The sequence below is a fragment of the Ascaphus truei genome, chromosome 2 (genome assembly GCF_040206685.1).
Source record: "Ascaphus truei isolate aAscTru1 chromosome 2, aAscTru1.hap1, whole genome shotgun sequence".
Lineage (NCBI taxonomy): Eukaryota > Metazoa > Chordata > Amphibia > Anura > Ascaphidae > Ascaphus > Ascaphus truei.
In genome coordinates, this window is record NC_134484.1 from 457286857 (window position 1) to 457303646 (window position 16790).

General features: G+C 46.0%; 1 protein-coding gene and 1 long non-coding RNA gene across 3 annotated transcripts in view; one reads left to right on the plus strand and one right to left on the minus strand.

Moving 5' to 3' along the window:
- Positions 1–11860, plus strand: part of LOC142487910 (uncharacterized) — an 82814-nt gene extending 70954 nt beyond the window's left edge. The window contains exon 5 of the long non-coding RNA XR_012799344.1: positions 11684–11860. This is a non-coding gene — a long non-coding RNA (uncharacterized LOC142487910). The remainder of the gene's footprint in view (positions 1–11683) is intronic.
- CCDC13 (coiled-coil domain containing 13) overlaps positions 1–16790 on the minus strand; it is a 47742-nt gene that overhangs the window by 14866 nt on the left and 16086 nt on the right. For both annotated transcript variants that reach the window (XM_075587999.1, XM_075587998.1), the window contains exons 6-10: positions 13185–13301; positions 12057–12161; positions 11653–11817; positions 7484–7660; positions 5648–5854 (exon numbers count right to left, since the gene is read on the minus strand). In XM_075587999.1, the coding sequence (XP_075444114.1) occupies positions 5648–5854; positions 7484–7660; positions 11653–11817; positions 12057–12161; positions 13185–13301 (771 nt within the window). The remainder of the gene's footprint in view (positions 1–5647; positions 5855–7483; positions 7661–11652; positions 11818–12056; positions 12162–13184; positions 13302–16790) is intronic.

Genomic DNA, 16790 nt, shown 5'->3' on the forward strand with positions numbered 1-16790 from the left:
TAATCAAGGTCAGAGAGGACATTGCTAAAGCCTGCCCCAATGCGCGTTTCGCCACATTTAATTTTTTTCATTAATAGCATCACTTCATTATTTGACTAGGGCTCTGGGTGCAATAAGAGCAGTGATCTCTCTCTCTCTGTTTTCTAACCATTACCACATGCTATGCACCATTCTAGAAACATATATGTACATACAAGAATACAAATGAAAGGTATTTCGACTAGTGAATTTATACGGCTAAAACGGAGCTGCTCCACTGATGAGGTTTTTAAACTTAGAGCCCAAGAAATTAAATCAAGATTCAGGTCTATGGGTTATAGTCAAACCAGTATTAATCAAGCGTACAAACGGAGCCTCGAATATAATAGCATTTCTCTACTTAAACCTAAATGTAAGGCCAGTGTCCTGCCAAAGAAAATAAGATTTATTGGGACGTACAACCAGCAATGGCCTCAGTTGAGGAATATATTGCAAAAACACTGGAAAATTCTCATGACTTACCCTGACCTTAAATCCGTCCTGGGTGAAAGAGTCAACTTGACCAGCAGACGATCCCCTAATCTTAGGGATAGGCTGGTTCACAGTCATTATATCCCTCATGCCAACCCCACTTTCCTGGTATACTGTAGGCAAACTGGGGCGCTCCCTTTCAACAGCACATACACAGTAATATGAACTAATAAAAATATATATATCTAAAATATCAAATATACAAGGCCGACACACAATACTGGCACAAAATATGAGATTGCTGCTCAGCCCCAGGGGGGATTTTCCCACGATCCTTGTAGTGAGATATGAAAGAGAAAGAGCGGGGTGGGGGGGACGGGGGGCGCGCAAAAAAACAAATAGAAATAACAGTCAGATATATTACTGACAAATCAACAAATTACTGACAAAACAAATATTAATGTGTATCAGCTTCGGAGACCCCCGGCATCAATTTGATGCAGGAAAAATGCCGCCGCCTCTGAAGCTTCTTGGCAGCTTCACGTCAACTTTTCTTGGCGTGAGGAATTTGGGAGAAACGCGCCATTCCAGAGCCTCGCTAGTAGAATTGCAAGAGTTTCAAAACTGGTGATAAGTGGCTTTTCGCTGCTCACTTGGCGATTTGTTTATGACGGCTGAAAAAATTGGCGATTAAACCCACTTATCGAGACTTACTGAATTGCTGTAGGTATTTTTGTCCGATAACAGCTAAAAAGCCTTGATAAGTGGGTTATGAAGGCTACTAGCATAGACCCCTCAATGTCTACCTTCACCAGCAATGCCCCTACCCCTGCATCCCTGATCATCTCCCGCGTACTGCACGCTGCATAATTCCTTATTAATTCCGTCATTTACTGACTGACCCTCTGGGAAGGGTAAATAAGAAAAAATGACCCTGCCTCCTTTTTGGGAACTATCCCCAGCAGGGATATTCACAAACCTTCTTTGCGGAAAATTGGAATGGCCCCATCATCCTACCCAATCCTACCTCTTTCCTCAGCTTTTCTCTCGCCACCTTCAGATGATCCTCTAGTGATACAAGGTTTCTTCCACAAGGGGGCGTTCCCGCCTCCTCATGGGGGATCCAGAATCCCACCGTAAAAAACCTTCTTTAATAATGCCTGTCTATACCTTGTTGGGGTAGCGAGCAAGCCACGCTTCCATACTTCCTACACTCACCGGCGTCTTGCCATAGCCTCACCGACTGCAACCTTTCTAAAACCTGCCTTCCCCTTCTTGAAGCACTTATTTGATGGATTACTTCCTCTGCAACCACTACACTCATGCCGAAAACAACAGCTGAGGCCCCACTTACACTGTGCCTCGTTGAACTACCAATACACTCACTTACCCACAACGGCAGACTGCCCTGAGTGCTGCGGCTGCCCGCCCCCCTCGAAAGGAAGATGAAGTCCGTGGTATCATCAACGACATCCACAGGTCCATGTCCTTTACATCCCACCGCCACTGTTTCTGCACCGCCATCCTCTGGCGAAAGTCCCTGTCATATTTCCACCATGATGAGCCCCATACTTCTCCCAACCCCCCCCCCCCAGATTGTGTCTACATACTTAAATAGCGCAGCACTTCTCCTGCGCTTATTCCCCAATCAAGCTAGCAAAAATGGAGAATGACCTTAACTATTCTCCAAAAGACTTGGGAGCCTGCCTCCTCTTCCTTTCCTCTTCCTCAACCTTCTCATCCCTCTCACCCGTCTTATCTGCCTTAGCGGGTTCTTTATAATCAGGGAGCAATGTTAAAATATCCACATAATCCCCCTTCCCCACTATTGTTTACCACCTGGGTTAAAAGCCCACAGAGGGCTTGTTATACAAAAATACACATCTTAATGACTGCTGTCTGCCACCTTCCCTTCATTCTCCTTATCCTTTTCCACCAATACCAACAAAATGTCCTGCCCTACACCCTCTGCACCACCCACCAACAGCACCCGCCCTAACCCCCTCCACACCCCATGTAAGTTGAAGATTCGCCTTGCCCCAATCGCCTCATTTCGACATGAGCTCCCATAATGCTCCCATGAAGGCCTCACCACCATGTGCGCCCAATACATTCCCCACCCTCTGGATCCCGCTCCCTTTGCACTATACGCACCCCCCACCACTACCTTCACCCCTGACCTACCTGATGCCGCTGCAACTCCAGCTCTTGTATCTGCCGCTCCTGGCCCGTGCAGCTGGTGAAGTGCCCTGCCTTTCCCTGGAAGATCCTCGCTGTAATGGCCAGTAATATACAAGCCTGGCCCTGAGCCCTTCCCCCCATCCTAACACTAGCCCTATTCTCCTGCCTAGCACTGGTCCCCCTTCCTCCAGATCTATACCCAGGGGACAGTGCTCTGGGCCCCCCATTTCTGGCCCTCTTTTACTCCTGTTGCTGGGGTAGGCCCCCTAGTTTCCCTCCAGCAGGCAAGTCCCACCTCTTAGCATACTCAGAGACGGCAGGCCGACCCCGCCATCTTCCACCATGCCCCCCATGCGGATGAGTGCTCCAATCCTCCGCTCCACCTCATCTCTGCCAGGGACTTCCGCCACCGCTCCCCCGATGCCATCCGTGCTCTGGCCCACCTCGATGGCTGCCGCACCCGCTGCATTCGACGTCCACGCCTCTTGGCCTGCATCCGTCACTCTTCTCGCTACGGCTCTCACCAGGCCTGCCTCCGTCGCTCCTCCCACCAAGACTTTTCCCTGCTCCTCCCACCAAGTATCTTCCTTCCTGGCCTGCCTCCGTCGCTCCTCCCACCAAGGCCATTCCCTCCAGGCCTGCCTCAGTTGCTCCTCCCACCAAAGCTCTTCCCTGCTCCTCCCACCAAGGCTCTTCCTTCCAGGCCTGCCTCCATGGCCACCACTCCTGGTCCCCGGCTGCACCTCTTCTCTCTGCTTCCGCCTTCAGGTCCACGAGTCAGGTCTCCTCCACGATTGCCTCAGCTGCTGAAACCCCCAATCTCCTTCTGCTGGTTTTCCGCTGGGCCATGCTACTGGATCTGGGCTGCTCTGGAGCTGCTGCTACTTTTCACAGGTATGGATTCAAAGAGGTATGCAAATCCTATATCCAGCACTTGTGTAATGCCGCTGCGAAGTCATGGAGGAGGGCAACTCTGTTACAGAGACCCCGCTCTCTCCCCAGCAATTAGTTTCATTGCTGTGGGGAAGAGCGCCGGGCCTCTGAAACCCCCTTGGGGTGTTAAGAGCCCAAAGGGAGGCCATAGTTATGCCTCTGTCCCCTCCTTAATCCTCCCACAAAACCCCAACTTGCAACAATAAGTTCCCCCGCCCGCACTCGTCAGGCAGTCATGTTGCCCTGTGCCCTTGGGGCTCTGGGCCTTGCTAGATCAACAGTATCAAAAGCCTTTGCAAAATCTAGGAATACTGCACCAGTGAGTTGTCCCCGTTCCATTCCACACTGGATTTCATTGCAAACTTTAGGAGGGTAATTACCGTGGAGTGTTTTGGGCGAAAGCCAGATTGGAATTGGCTAGGGAAATTTGTCTTGCTATAGTAATCGCTTAATTGGGAGTGGACACCTTTTCCCCTGACTTTGGATAGTATTGGGAGAAGAGAGCTTGGCCTGTAGTTGGAGACAGTGTCTTTGTCTCCACTTTTGTAGACTGGGACATCTCTGGTTTGTTTCCAGGTCTGTGGGATATGGCCCGAAGACAGGATAGAGTTGATTAGGAAGGTAAGCGGTATGGCAATGACTGGGGCACTGAGTCATAAGAACTGTGATTGCAGTAGGTCAGGCCCACAGGTTGATTCGTTTTAATGTTAGGAGCGCCTGTGTAATCTCCTCTTCAGATACTGGGACAAATTGATCCTTGGTAGTGCCAGTTACTTTGTATCTTTTTCACAAGACATCCCTAAAACGGTAAAGCGCGATAATGTCGGATGTAACCCGCGGAACACGGGGCCCCATACTCTTATTCTGCGTAGTGGGGCATGGGTATCATAGACTTATAAGAACTCTGTTTGGAAATAAACAAGCGCAGAATCGGGGTCACGTATCAGGTTAATTATGCACCAAGGAGAATAATGTCGAGCACTATAGAGAAAGGGGACCTGGGAGTCATTATTTCAGCTGACTTAAAAATAGGCGGCCCACGTAACAAAGTAACGGTGAAAGCCAGCAGGATTCATGGTTGTATAGTTCTAGAGACCATATCTCCAACAGGACATAAATGAGAGATTGTGCAAATAAGGGCAACGGAAATGGTGCATAAAATCTATCAGGAAAGATTAAAGGATCGCAACATGTAGAGCTTGGAGGAAAGAGGGACATCATTGAAACTTTCAAACAAGATACAGGAGCGAAGTATATTTCTCAAACCAGAAGTGTTTCATGCTCTGAAACAGGAGGGTGGGAGGCTCAGGGGACATGTGAGAGTCTGTCTTCATAGAAGGGGCGGTGAATTTATGAATAGCCTCCCAACAGGGGCGGCCTAGCCTAATACAGGAAAGGAATTCCCAAATGCTTTAGATATACAGATGCAACCACGAGTATCCGAATACTTGCCTTGGAAAATCTGGGGCAATCTCCCAGTAATGCTGCAACATTTCAGTGACATTTCTGCAGTCAGACTAAAGGCCCATCGGATTAACACAGCGGGGGTCCCTGGCAGTCCCATTCAAACTGTACAGTGATCCTTGCTGTGTTAATCCGATGGGCCATTAGTCTGACTGCAGAAATGTCACAGAAATGTTGCAGCATTACTGGGAGATTGCCCCAGATTTTCCAAGGCAAGTGTTCGGATACTCGTGGCTGCATCAGTACATAAGGCCATCAGAAATATGAAATAAAGCCAATAAAAGGGTCTGAGATTTTACAACAGGAAAATGGGCAGAATGGGTGGGATACGTGGTTCTTATCTGCTGTCAAAGTCTATGTTTCTATGAACCAGGATATTCAATAAGCCAGGTCCACTATTTATCAACTTACGTTGAATAGGGTTCAGGCTAGTGAGTATGGCTAGCCCGTTCCCTCCACTTCTGAGGTTTGGAGAGGGGAAGAGCAGGAAGTTGATCTTCTTTGGGGTTTAAGGTCCAAGCGAAGTGGATTCAAAGTCTAGATCTGAATCTACCACTTCACTAACTCTGTTGTAAATATTAGATTTACAGTGCACTGTACCTTTACACAGCCATCTTACCTTAAGTGTTAATTGTTTGATCTCATTCTCTAGCTCTTTGACCTTAGCCTCTCTTTCAGCCACCATTTGCTTAAGCTGTCCAATCAGAGAGTTGTGCTTCTGTGTCTCACTGTATAAATGCAAGTCAATGTTATGCTGGGAATCCTTATTCTTTTGGTCCTGCTGGCTCAAACGGCTTACAACCTCTTGCATGCTCTTCTGTTGGCTCTGTAAATGCATACATTATAATTAACATGTTTTAAGAACACACTGTGGGGACCACCAATTCGTGCTGCTCTGGGCCAATACTTAAAAGGAGAGGCACCATGTGTCACCCCAGCCTTAAATATTAAAATATACTTTCTTTTATTGCGATACCCACAGTTCAGTGTAGGGTTACACCTTCATCAGGTCGGCGTGACAGTGTAACCCTACGCCGAAACATTGATATCTTAATAAAAGAAAGTATATATGAATTCACAAGCCTAGTGTGCCACATGTTGCCGACCCTTTGAAGTTGATACAGTGGGCAGCAGCTGTTGGAAGTGATCTCCCAGTAATTCCTGCTTGGAACACTGGGTTCCTGCAATACTACAGTAAGATGTGCATTCTGGATGTTACCTGGAAAATATTACCGTCTTCATTGAACAACTGAAAATATTAGGGCCCTAGCCCTAGAATACAGGCATACCCCGCATTAACGTACGCAATGGGACCGGAGCATGTATGTAAAGCGAAAATGTACTTAAAGTGAAGCACTACCTTTTCCCACTTATCGATGCATGTACTGTACTGCATTCGTTATATACGTGCATAACTGATGTAAATAACGCATGTGTAACAGGCTCTATAGTCTCCCCGCTTGCGCACAGCTTCGGTACAGGTAGGGAGCCGGTATTGCTGTTCAGGATGTGATGATAGGCGCATGCGTGAGCTGCCGTTTGCCTATTGGGCGATATGTACTTACTCGCGAGTGTGCTTAAAGTGAGTGTACTTAAAGCGGGGTATGCCTGTACTCCTCTTTCGGAAAATACATCCCAGTGTCTATTGATTAAGGGTGTTATTTAATATGTTCTGATGCAACCGATCGCAACGCCTGCTTCTAGGACGGCAATTATGGTATACCGGATACTTCCTAATCTGTCTTAAAATTACGGGCCTCATATACTAAGCAGCCTTCTGCCATAACACATCTTCTGGTGCCGGAAGACACCTTACAGCTCATTCAAGCCAATGGGGTCGATTTACTAATGTCTCCCGGCTGCAAAAGTAAGGCAAAACCAGAGCAAAAAGCAGAGCCGTATTCATCAAAGAAAAGGAATCCCCTTGAAAGCAATGAGTTTTTTCCTTTAATAAATCTGTGCAATTCTTTTGCTGAGACTTTGCCCCAGTTTTGCAACCGGGAGATTTTAGTAAATAAACCATCAATGGGTCTTCCGGTGCCGGACAGTGTCTCATTGACAGAAGACTGCTTAGTAAATATGGGCCATATCTTTAAAAAGAAAATGATCTTCCTAAACTTTATATGGCCGATATGGAAGATGCACCGAACTTCTATATAACCGGGATCGCAGCACGATCGCTCGTTGGCTGACGCAGACGTGGCTGCGCGGTGATCAGTGAATCTTCCCATATGATAAAAAGAAGGAAACCGCATCTCAAGAGATTCTTCCAACAACAGAACCGACTCTACGAAAGATAACATTTCCTGTTGAAAGCAACAAGATGTGATTATTTCATTCATTTTACATGTCTTGTTTGATGGAAAACCTAATATAGCACATAGCTCTTTCAAAGGGGGAGGTCAGAATGGCCCGTTTATACCGTACGTTCTCGGAAAGTAAAATAAGAAGGTACCAGCAAGGCGTCTATTAGCTCATCATCATGTTTGCCTTTGTCCACCTGTGTTGCGATTTGGGTCTTCATTGTTTTTATGTCATTAGATAACACTCGGTTTCTGGTTTTTGAGGCCTCCAGCTTTTTTTTCAGTTCCTCGTGATCTTTCTTGAGAGTGTCATGTTCACTTATGGTCCTCTGCAAAACAAATTGTGTAAGCACATGCAACTGCACACCTACAACAGCAGTGACTGAAAAACATGGATATCATTGTAGCACATTTCTGGGGATTGTCAGGACAATGTTAATACCAACACCTATCTTTGTATATAAGCAACCACAGCAGATACCTGCTACATGGGAATATATCCATTCTTATCCCCTAATCAAGTGCCTTTCAACCAGGGTTCCCGGGAACCTTTGGGCTCCCTGGGCATCCCTCAAGGGTTCCCTGCATGTTTCTGGTCATTTGAAAATGTTATCAAATACAGAAGGATTTACAATGCATCTGATCACAGAGTTGCTATTATACATGGTTGGGGATCCTTACAATGCATCTGATCACAGAGCTGCTATTAGAGATGTTTGGGGGTTCCTCAGAATTTCACTTAGAGTTCTTTAACCAAAAAAAGGTTGGAAACCACTGTCCTAATCATTACCAAACATAACACAGCAAAAGGGAGGGGATAAAGAAATTCAAACTCCTTCAACTTGCCATGCTAATGAAAGTATTTAAAAAAAAAGAAATCACCCACTGGTCACTGCCATTGTTTCATTTTGGTCAGGGGAGCAAATTCACCTTTAAAGTTTTGAGATCGAAAATACATGGTCCTCTTTAGATGAACCATAGACATGTGATACTTCCTAAACTCAGTCTGACTCTGCTCTGGAAGCTGCCCTCTCTTATGGTGGCCACTCATTTTTCCACACTCCTTGCCCTGATGGCGGGGGTGGAGGAGTGGGGCTCCTGTTCTCTTCTCTCTGCCGTTACTTCCTACTCCTCCCTCTCTTGCTTTTCCCTCCTTTGAGGCTCACACTGTCCAGATCTTCACTCCTTTCCCTGTCCACATGGTGGTCATCTATCGCCCACCTACCTCTACTCATCCCCCTTCTGTCTTTCTCTCTGACTTTGAATCCTGGCTCTCCTTTCCTTCCACTAACTCCCCTGTTCTTCTCCTTGGGGACTTCAACTGCCATATTGATGACCCCTCTCTCTCTTGGGCCTCCAGCTTTCTCTCTCTAACCACTTCTTTTGGCCTTCAACAGTGGACTGCAGCCAGCACCCACAAGGATGGCCACTATTTAGATGTGGTTTTCACTAAAAACTTTTCTCTCTCTGATTTCTCCATTTCCCTCCTTCCTCTCTCTGACCATCATCTTATCTCATTTTCACTCTCTCGCTTCTCCCCTTCTCCATCTACCCCTCGGTTCTACAGAAACCTGCGCTCTATTAACCTAGCAGACTTCCTTCATTAGAAATTTATGCTATCCTGTTTCAACTCTGCCCTCTCTCAGGCTAATCAAACCTACTTTTCTTCACTAATCAACACGCACAAGTCTAACCCACGCCGACTCTTCTCTGTCTTTGACTCCCTACTCAGACCACCCTCAGCTGCCTCTTCTTCCTCCTCTATCTCACGTCAGGACTTTGCTGATTATTTCAAGGAAAAGGTGGAATCCATATGTCAGGACATCCCCTCTGTATCCTCCTCCCATTCTACACCGCTTCCTAACTCTCCTCCTGCCGTCTTTGAGTCTTTTTTCGCTGTCACAGAGGAGAATGTGTCACTGCTGATCTCCTCTTCTACCTCTACCACTTGCCCTCATGACCCCATTCCCTCCCATCTCTTAAAACCTCTTGCTCCTACTATAATCCCTATGCTCACTCACATTTTTAACTCCTACCTCTACTCTGGTACCTTTCTCTCCTTCTTCAAACATGCAACAGTCATACCATTGCTCAAAAACAGCAAGCTTGATCCTACCTGTCTTTCTAACTATCGGCCTGTCTCCCTCCTGCCTTTTGCCTGTAAACTCCTTGAACGTCTTATATTCTCTCGCTAGCTCCATTTTCTCAATACCTATTCTCTCCTAGACACTCTACAATCTGGCTTCCGCACTGCTCACTCCACTGTAATAGCCCTCACTAAAATAACAAATGACCTCCATACTGCCAAAGACACTCTGCTCATATTACTTGACCTCTCTGCAGCATTTGACACCATGGACCACCCTCTTCTCCTTTACATTCTCCATACTCTTGGTATTCGTAACAAAGCTCTATCCTGGTTCTCCTCTTACCTCTCCCATCGTACTTTCAGTGTCTCTTCTGCTAACACCTCCTCCTCCTCCTCCATCGACCTCTCTGTGGGGGTACCCCAGGGCTCTGTCCTAGGACCTCTCCTATTTTCTCTGTAAACACTCTCTCTAGGTGTGAGGAAAATTTAAACTAAAAGCATGTGATCAGCGCTCAAACCTATATAACTATACCTAAATATTAACTAAAATAACCAGGTGCTTAACAATAATAAAATGAATATTTAAAGTGTCCCCTATAAGGAAAAATCTAATGTGAATTCCTCACAACCTGTTGTGGCAGGTTGGGGAATGGCTGCCTTGGGAATATAACAACCCTATCCACAAGGGCTGTATAACATACACAGAGAGATAACAAATGACACAGATAAAACACAGACAATAATTCCCTGGCGCACTATCAGATAATAAACCTGACGAATCGGAGTAGTCCCATGAATCAAAAGATGGTATAAAGAAGATCCACAGTCCACAATGTCCCGTTCTTTTACACAGACCAGCATTCTGTGTAAAAGAACGGGACATTGTGGACTGTGGATCTTCTTTATACCATCTTTTGATTCATGGGACTACTCCGATTCGTCAGGTTTATTATCTGATAGTGCGCCAGGGAATTATTGTCTGTGTTTTATCTGTGTCATTTGTTAACTCTCTCTAGGTGACCTAAATCACATCTCTTGGGTTCAAATATCACCTCTATGCTGACGACACACAAATTTACATTTCGACCCCTGACCTTACACCTGCTGTACAGATCAAAGTTTCTGAATGTCTCTCTGCGATATCATCCTAAATGGCCCTCCACAGACAAACTTAACAAACTTAAAAACAGAGCTCTTCATACTTCCTCCCAAACCTGGCCCCACTATCTCCTTCCACATTACTGTTCAGTCATACACCCAGTAGCCCAAGCACACTGCCTAGGGGTCACACTCGACTCCTCTCTCACTTTCTCCTCTCACATTCAAAATGTATCAAAAACCTGTCGCTTTTTCCTCCGCAATATCACAAAGATACGCCCTTTCCTCTGTTGCTCGACCTGCTAAAACTCTGACACAGGCCCTCATTCTCTCCTGTCTCGATTACTGTAACCTCCTGCTGTCCGGCCTTCCTGCCTCTCACCTGTCTCCCCTACAATCTATCCTAAATGCTGCTACCAGAATCACTCAATTTTTTCCTAAATCTGTCTCAGCGCCTCCCCTGCTGAAATCACTCTCCTGGCTTCCTATCAAAACCTGCAACTTGCACTCAATTCTCCTCCTCACTTTTAAAGCTTTACACTCTTCTGCCCCACCTTACATCTTAGCCCTAATATCTCGCTATGCACCATCCCGACTCTTGTGTTCTGCTCAAGGATGTCTTCTCTCTACCCCTTTTGCCCTCTCCCGCCTTAAACCTTTTTCACTGACTGCCCCAGACCTCTGGAATGCCCTTCCCTCAGTACCCGACTAGCAGCCCTCGCTCCACCTTTAAGACCCTCCTGCTTAAGGAAGCATATGAGTAGCTCTGTGGCTAACACTATACACAATACATAAAGCTTGGCCCCTCGCAGACGTACTTACCAGAATGCCCTCCTACTGTATCTGTATGTTCCTCCTACCAATTAGATTGTAAGCTCCTCGCAGCAGGGACTCCTCTTCCTAAATGTTACTTTTATGTCTGAAGCACTTATTCCCGTGACCTGTTATTTGTATTATTTGTTATTTATATGATTGTCACGTGTATTACTGCTGTACTGTGAAGCGCTATGTACATTAATGGCGCTATATAAAGACACACATACATACATAATGTTAGAGGTTGAATCACTATTTTCTGCCCAGCGTTTGTATGATGCTAGATCTCTAAAGTCATATTTGCTGCAGATATTTTACCTCCACAATTTCCTTCCTCTCTTTTTCCAAGGTACGGATGCGAAACAGATTTTTTTCTTGAGCGGCAAACCTCTTTGGCACCGAGATGCCCAACATCTCCTCTTCCAGACTGAGCTCAGTGATAGTACTTCTTCCCTGACCCAGCTGATTTTCTAGCTCACGAGTCTATAGACATAAAAAAAAAAAAACCACATGCAACTCCGGTCAAGTCATGAAACGTAATGTCCGTGTGGTTTTAGAAAAGCTGCAGATGTGAAAGGGCTGCGATCTATATTTTCTAAATAAGCCTTAGTACTCCATAAGACCCATTTCAATGTGGTATCAACAAACAGGTGACAACAGTATGGTAAGATCCAACAATCCGTAACCATAGACATCTTCGGTCCTGCTTGGTGGTTACTCACCCTGCCTTGCAAAGCAAGAATCTGCTGTGCACGTCCTCGCCAGCTTCCAGATGAGGTGACCAACTGAGAAATGTTCACATCTTCACCAACTTCATTGGCTAAAACCTACAAGCAAGTGGATCACTATATAAAGACAGCCTTTCAACATTCAGTGTTGGCCAGATATGGGCCTACGATCAAAACAACGAGAATGCTAAAAATCAAGCCCTGGAAACTTCCAAGTGGCGTGCTACACATGGCGAGAGAACATGTGACTGTCGTAACCAGATCAGAGGATGACATGTTTAGGTTTCCTTGTCCTAACATGTAGCACTAACAACTGCAACAATCCAGAATTTGTCAGATAATCAATGGATGAAGTCCCCATATGATAAACCGTGGCTCGAGGCAACATGTGATAAATCAAGCAACATGTATTTGAAGGGCTATTGGTTCAGACTGTTTGTTATACACTAAAGCAGCTCAGAGATTTGTAAGAAGGCTAAAAAACAGAAGTTTGCTATACTGTACGTTTAAATAAAAAAAAATGTATCTTTACGTAGGGAAGATTATTTTTATTGTGGTAGTGTTTTGTATTATTTAGAATTTTCTCCAGCAAGACAAATTCACTAGAGAAAGTGACCCTATATAAAGATTTACAGTATGAGCGATTGTTGTAGTTAATTAAAATGAGGAAGAGCTGCCCATTTCACATCCTGTGAAAAGCAAATGCCACCTAATTAACAGTAATAACAAATACGTTTGACACCTTTAATGGAAAGCAAACATATTTCCTATTCAACATTCATACATCACTTACATTCTGGATCAACTCCAAATTGTTAAACCTATTACAAAACTCCAAAATTCTATTATTTTAGTTTCATAAAGATATTAGCTCAGGCTCAAAAGCAAGTCTTCCTGCCTTACAATACTTAGTCCTTGGAAAATGCCCCACCATTGAATCACTGCTTTCACTTTATAAAGATATAGACAATCAAGAGTGCATCCACATGCCTTATACAGGGTTCCCAAGACTGCTTCAGTCTGTAAAACATCATATACTGTAGTGTACAACGTGCACATTTTCTGGAGTGTGGACAAGCAGGTGAGTACACACTGCTGGTGTCTTGGTTTACAGTAGGGTACCTTGTGTGCTATTTTCAGCTCCTGTTTTATGGATTGGATTTGGTTGCGATATTCCGTCATTTTGAAATTAGCTGCTGACAATTTCTCTTGTAAGGCTCTTAGCTCTGCGTTTTCAGTCTGTAAGAAGAAGAAAAGAAGAAACAAAGTTATAGCAGCTTTCAACAAAGTAACTAAGGCTAGAAATGAGCTCTAGCTTCAATTTTATATCCAACAGAGGATGCCATGTTTCTGTGGTTAAACGTTTGATGTTGCAAGAGTCATGCCTGGTGCAAATGCATCGATATCCAAACCTGACACTACTCGAGTATTGTTTTAATGGGGTTCCTAAAATACATGAGGGTTTATAATGCCTATTTCTAGCACAGGAAGTCAAGAAAATGATCACATGACATTATCATTCTGTAACCATCACCCCACAAGGCAAGCTACAGGTAGGAAATCCACACGTAATAAAGATTGTGACAAATATGTACGTGACACCAAATGCTTTATTTATGACTTCAAAATATAAAATACTTTCTGTACCAAGTAGAACCAAAGGGACAGATTGCTATAAAATAAGCCGCAATTGTGGAATTCGGGGGCCAGAATTTATTTGGTCATCCTTTATGTTATTATTCATTCTCAAGAGAGCGGAAATAATACACAGCCCTATACACCATTTAATAGTACACACAATACAGGGATATGGTGCCAGTCAAGACACGGGGCAGGACTTGTAACATATGATGAGGGGATTCGTCCGTTTAAATTCTTACAATCTGCAACTGAGGGTAAATTTTTTTTAATCGGCTAATTAAAAATGCTAACAAGATGGGAACGATAAAAGTCTCCTTTACATGCGACTTCAAGATGGTGAGTAAGGGGGTTTAAAGCCAGGGTGGCCAACTCCAGCCCAAGGGCCAGTTCAGTCCAGTACCTAAGGGCCACCAACAGGTCAGGTTTTCAGGATATCCCTGCTTCAGCACAGGTGGCTCAATCAGTGGCTCAGTCTTTGACTGAGCTACCTGTGCTGAAGCACGGATATCCTGAAAACCTGACCTGGTGGTGGCCCTTAAGGTCTGGAGTTGGCCACCCATAGTCTATACTATAGCTGCAGCCATAAAAAGGGAATTAAAGGCTGTAAGGGTGTCAAGGAGTTAAACTCCCTTTACAGGGCAGGAGACTGAACTAGGTGTCGGGTTTCCTGCAGGTGATATAGTAACTCCTGATTGAACAGAGGATAAAAGGCAGGAAATGAGAACCTGTCAGTGTCCCTGTTGGAGTCTGTTAGAAGAAACACAGACAGCAGAGCTCCCGCCCGCAGGTATCCAGGCATTTTGGCCAGAGGATTTTGCATGGCAACAGTGGGGAACCCAAAGCCCTACACAGCAGAGAAGCCTGCACGGATAGGGCAAAAGACGTTCCTGGGAGCTGCAGAACTTCAAATCTTGCAGCCTGAGAAATCGGAGACACTGGACCAGCATCAGTCAGATAAGACTATATATTGTTCCCTAATCTTGGTTCATATGTTTTGGTGTTGTTAACCAGTTTAGCTAGGGCCAGAGTAATGTTTATTTAGTCTCCTAACATGGAGTAGGTATTTGTTTTATGATTTTGTGTTTTTATTTAAAGGGGCAGTAGCCCCAATGTTTTGGTTGCTGTTTTGTGGAGAAATAAAACCACTCAACATTTTGTTTACCCTAAAAATGCATGTGTGAACTCATTTGACCTCGCCTACAGGCCGCTCCGTCACAAAGGCATAAAGAATTCTTGGAAAGATGTAGGGACCCAAATTTACTAAACAGCACCAAGTCCCTTTAGATCCCAGTCCTGAGGAGCAGCATGGTATGGTTAATTTGGGAATCCCATTAGAGCCCAGTCCTGAGGAGCAGCACTGTATGGTTAATCTGGGACTCCCATTAGAGCCAGTCCCGAGGAGCAGCACTGTATGGTTAATGTGGGAGTCCCATTAGAGCCAGTCCTGAGGAGCAGCTCTGTATGGTTAATCTGGGAATCCCATTAGAGCCCAGTCCTGAGGAGCAGCACTGTATGGTTAATCTGGGAGTCCCATTAGAGCCCGGTCCCCAGGAGCAGCACTGTATGGTTAATCTGGGAATCCCATTAGAGCCCAGTCCTGAGGAGCAGCACTGTATGGTTAATCTGGGAGTCCCATTAGAGCCCGGTCCCCAGGAGCAGCACTGTATGGTTAATCTGGGAGTCCCACTAGAGCCAGTCCCGAGGAGCAGCACTGTATGGTTAATCTGGGACTCCCTTTAGAGCCAGTCCCGAGGAGCAGCACTGTATGGTTAATCTGGGAGTCCCATTAGAGCCAGTCCCGAGGAGCAGCACTGTATGGTTAATCTGGGAGTCCCATTAGAGCCCAGTCCCGAGGAGCAGCACTGTATGGTTAATCTGGGAGCCCCTTTAGAGCCCGGTCCCGAGGAGCAGCACTGTATGGTTAATCTGGGAGCCCCTTTAGAGCCCAGTCCCGAGGAGCAGCACTGTATGGTTAATCTGGGAGTCCCATTAGAGCCCGGTCCTGAGGAGCAGCACTGTATGGTTAATCTGGGAGTCCCATTAGAGCCCAGTACCGAGAAGCAGCACTGTATGGTTAATCTGGGAGTCCCATTAGAGCCCAGTCCCGAGGAGCAGCACTGTATGGTTAATCTGGGAGTCCCATTAGAGCCCAGTCCCGAGGAGCAGCACTGTATGGTTAATCTGGGAGCCCCTTTAGAGCCCAGTACTGAGGAGCAGCACTGTATGGTTAATCTGGGAGTCCCTTTAGAGCCCAGTCTGGAGGAGCAGCACTGTATGGTTAATCTGGGAGTCCCATTAGATCCCAGTCCCGAGGAGCAGCACTGTATGGTTAATCTGGGAGTCCCTTTAGAGCCCAGTCCGGAGGAGCAGCACTGTATGGTTAATCTGGGAGTCCCATTAGAGCCAGTCCCGAGGAGCAGCACTGTATGGTTAATCTGGGAGCCCCTTTAGAGCCTGGTCCTGAGGAGCAGCACTGTATGGTTAATCTGGGAGTCCCTTTAGAGCCCGGTCCTGAGGAGCAGCACTGTATGGTTAATCTGGGAGCCCCTTTAGAGCCCAGTCCTGAGGAGCAGCACTGTATGGTTAATCTGGGAGTCCCATTAGAGCCCAGTCCTGAGGAGCAGCACTGTATGGTTAATCTGGGAGTCCCATTAGAGCCCAGTCCCGAGGAGCAGCATTGTATGGTTAATCTGGGAGTCCCATTAGAGCCCAGTCCTGAGGAGCAGCACTGTATGGTTAATCTGGGAGTCCCATTAGAGCCCAGTCCTGAGGAGCAGCACTGTATGGTTAATCTGGGAGGCCCCTTTAGAGCCCGGTCCCGAGGAGCAGCACTGTATGGTTAATCTGGGAGTCCCATTAGAGCCAGTCCCGAGGAGCAGCACTGTATGGTTAATCTGGGAGCCCCTTTAGAGCCTGGTCCTGAGGAGCATCACTGTATGGTTAATCTGGGAGTCCCTTTAGAGCCCGGTCCTGAGGAGCAGCACTGTATGGTTAATCTGGGAGCCCCTTTAGAGCCCAGTCCTGAGGAGCAGCACTGTATGGTTAATCTGGGAGTCCCATTAGAGCCCAGTCCTGAGGAGCAGCACT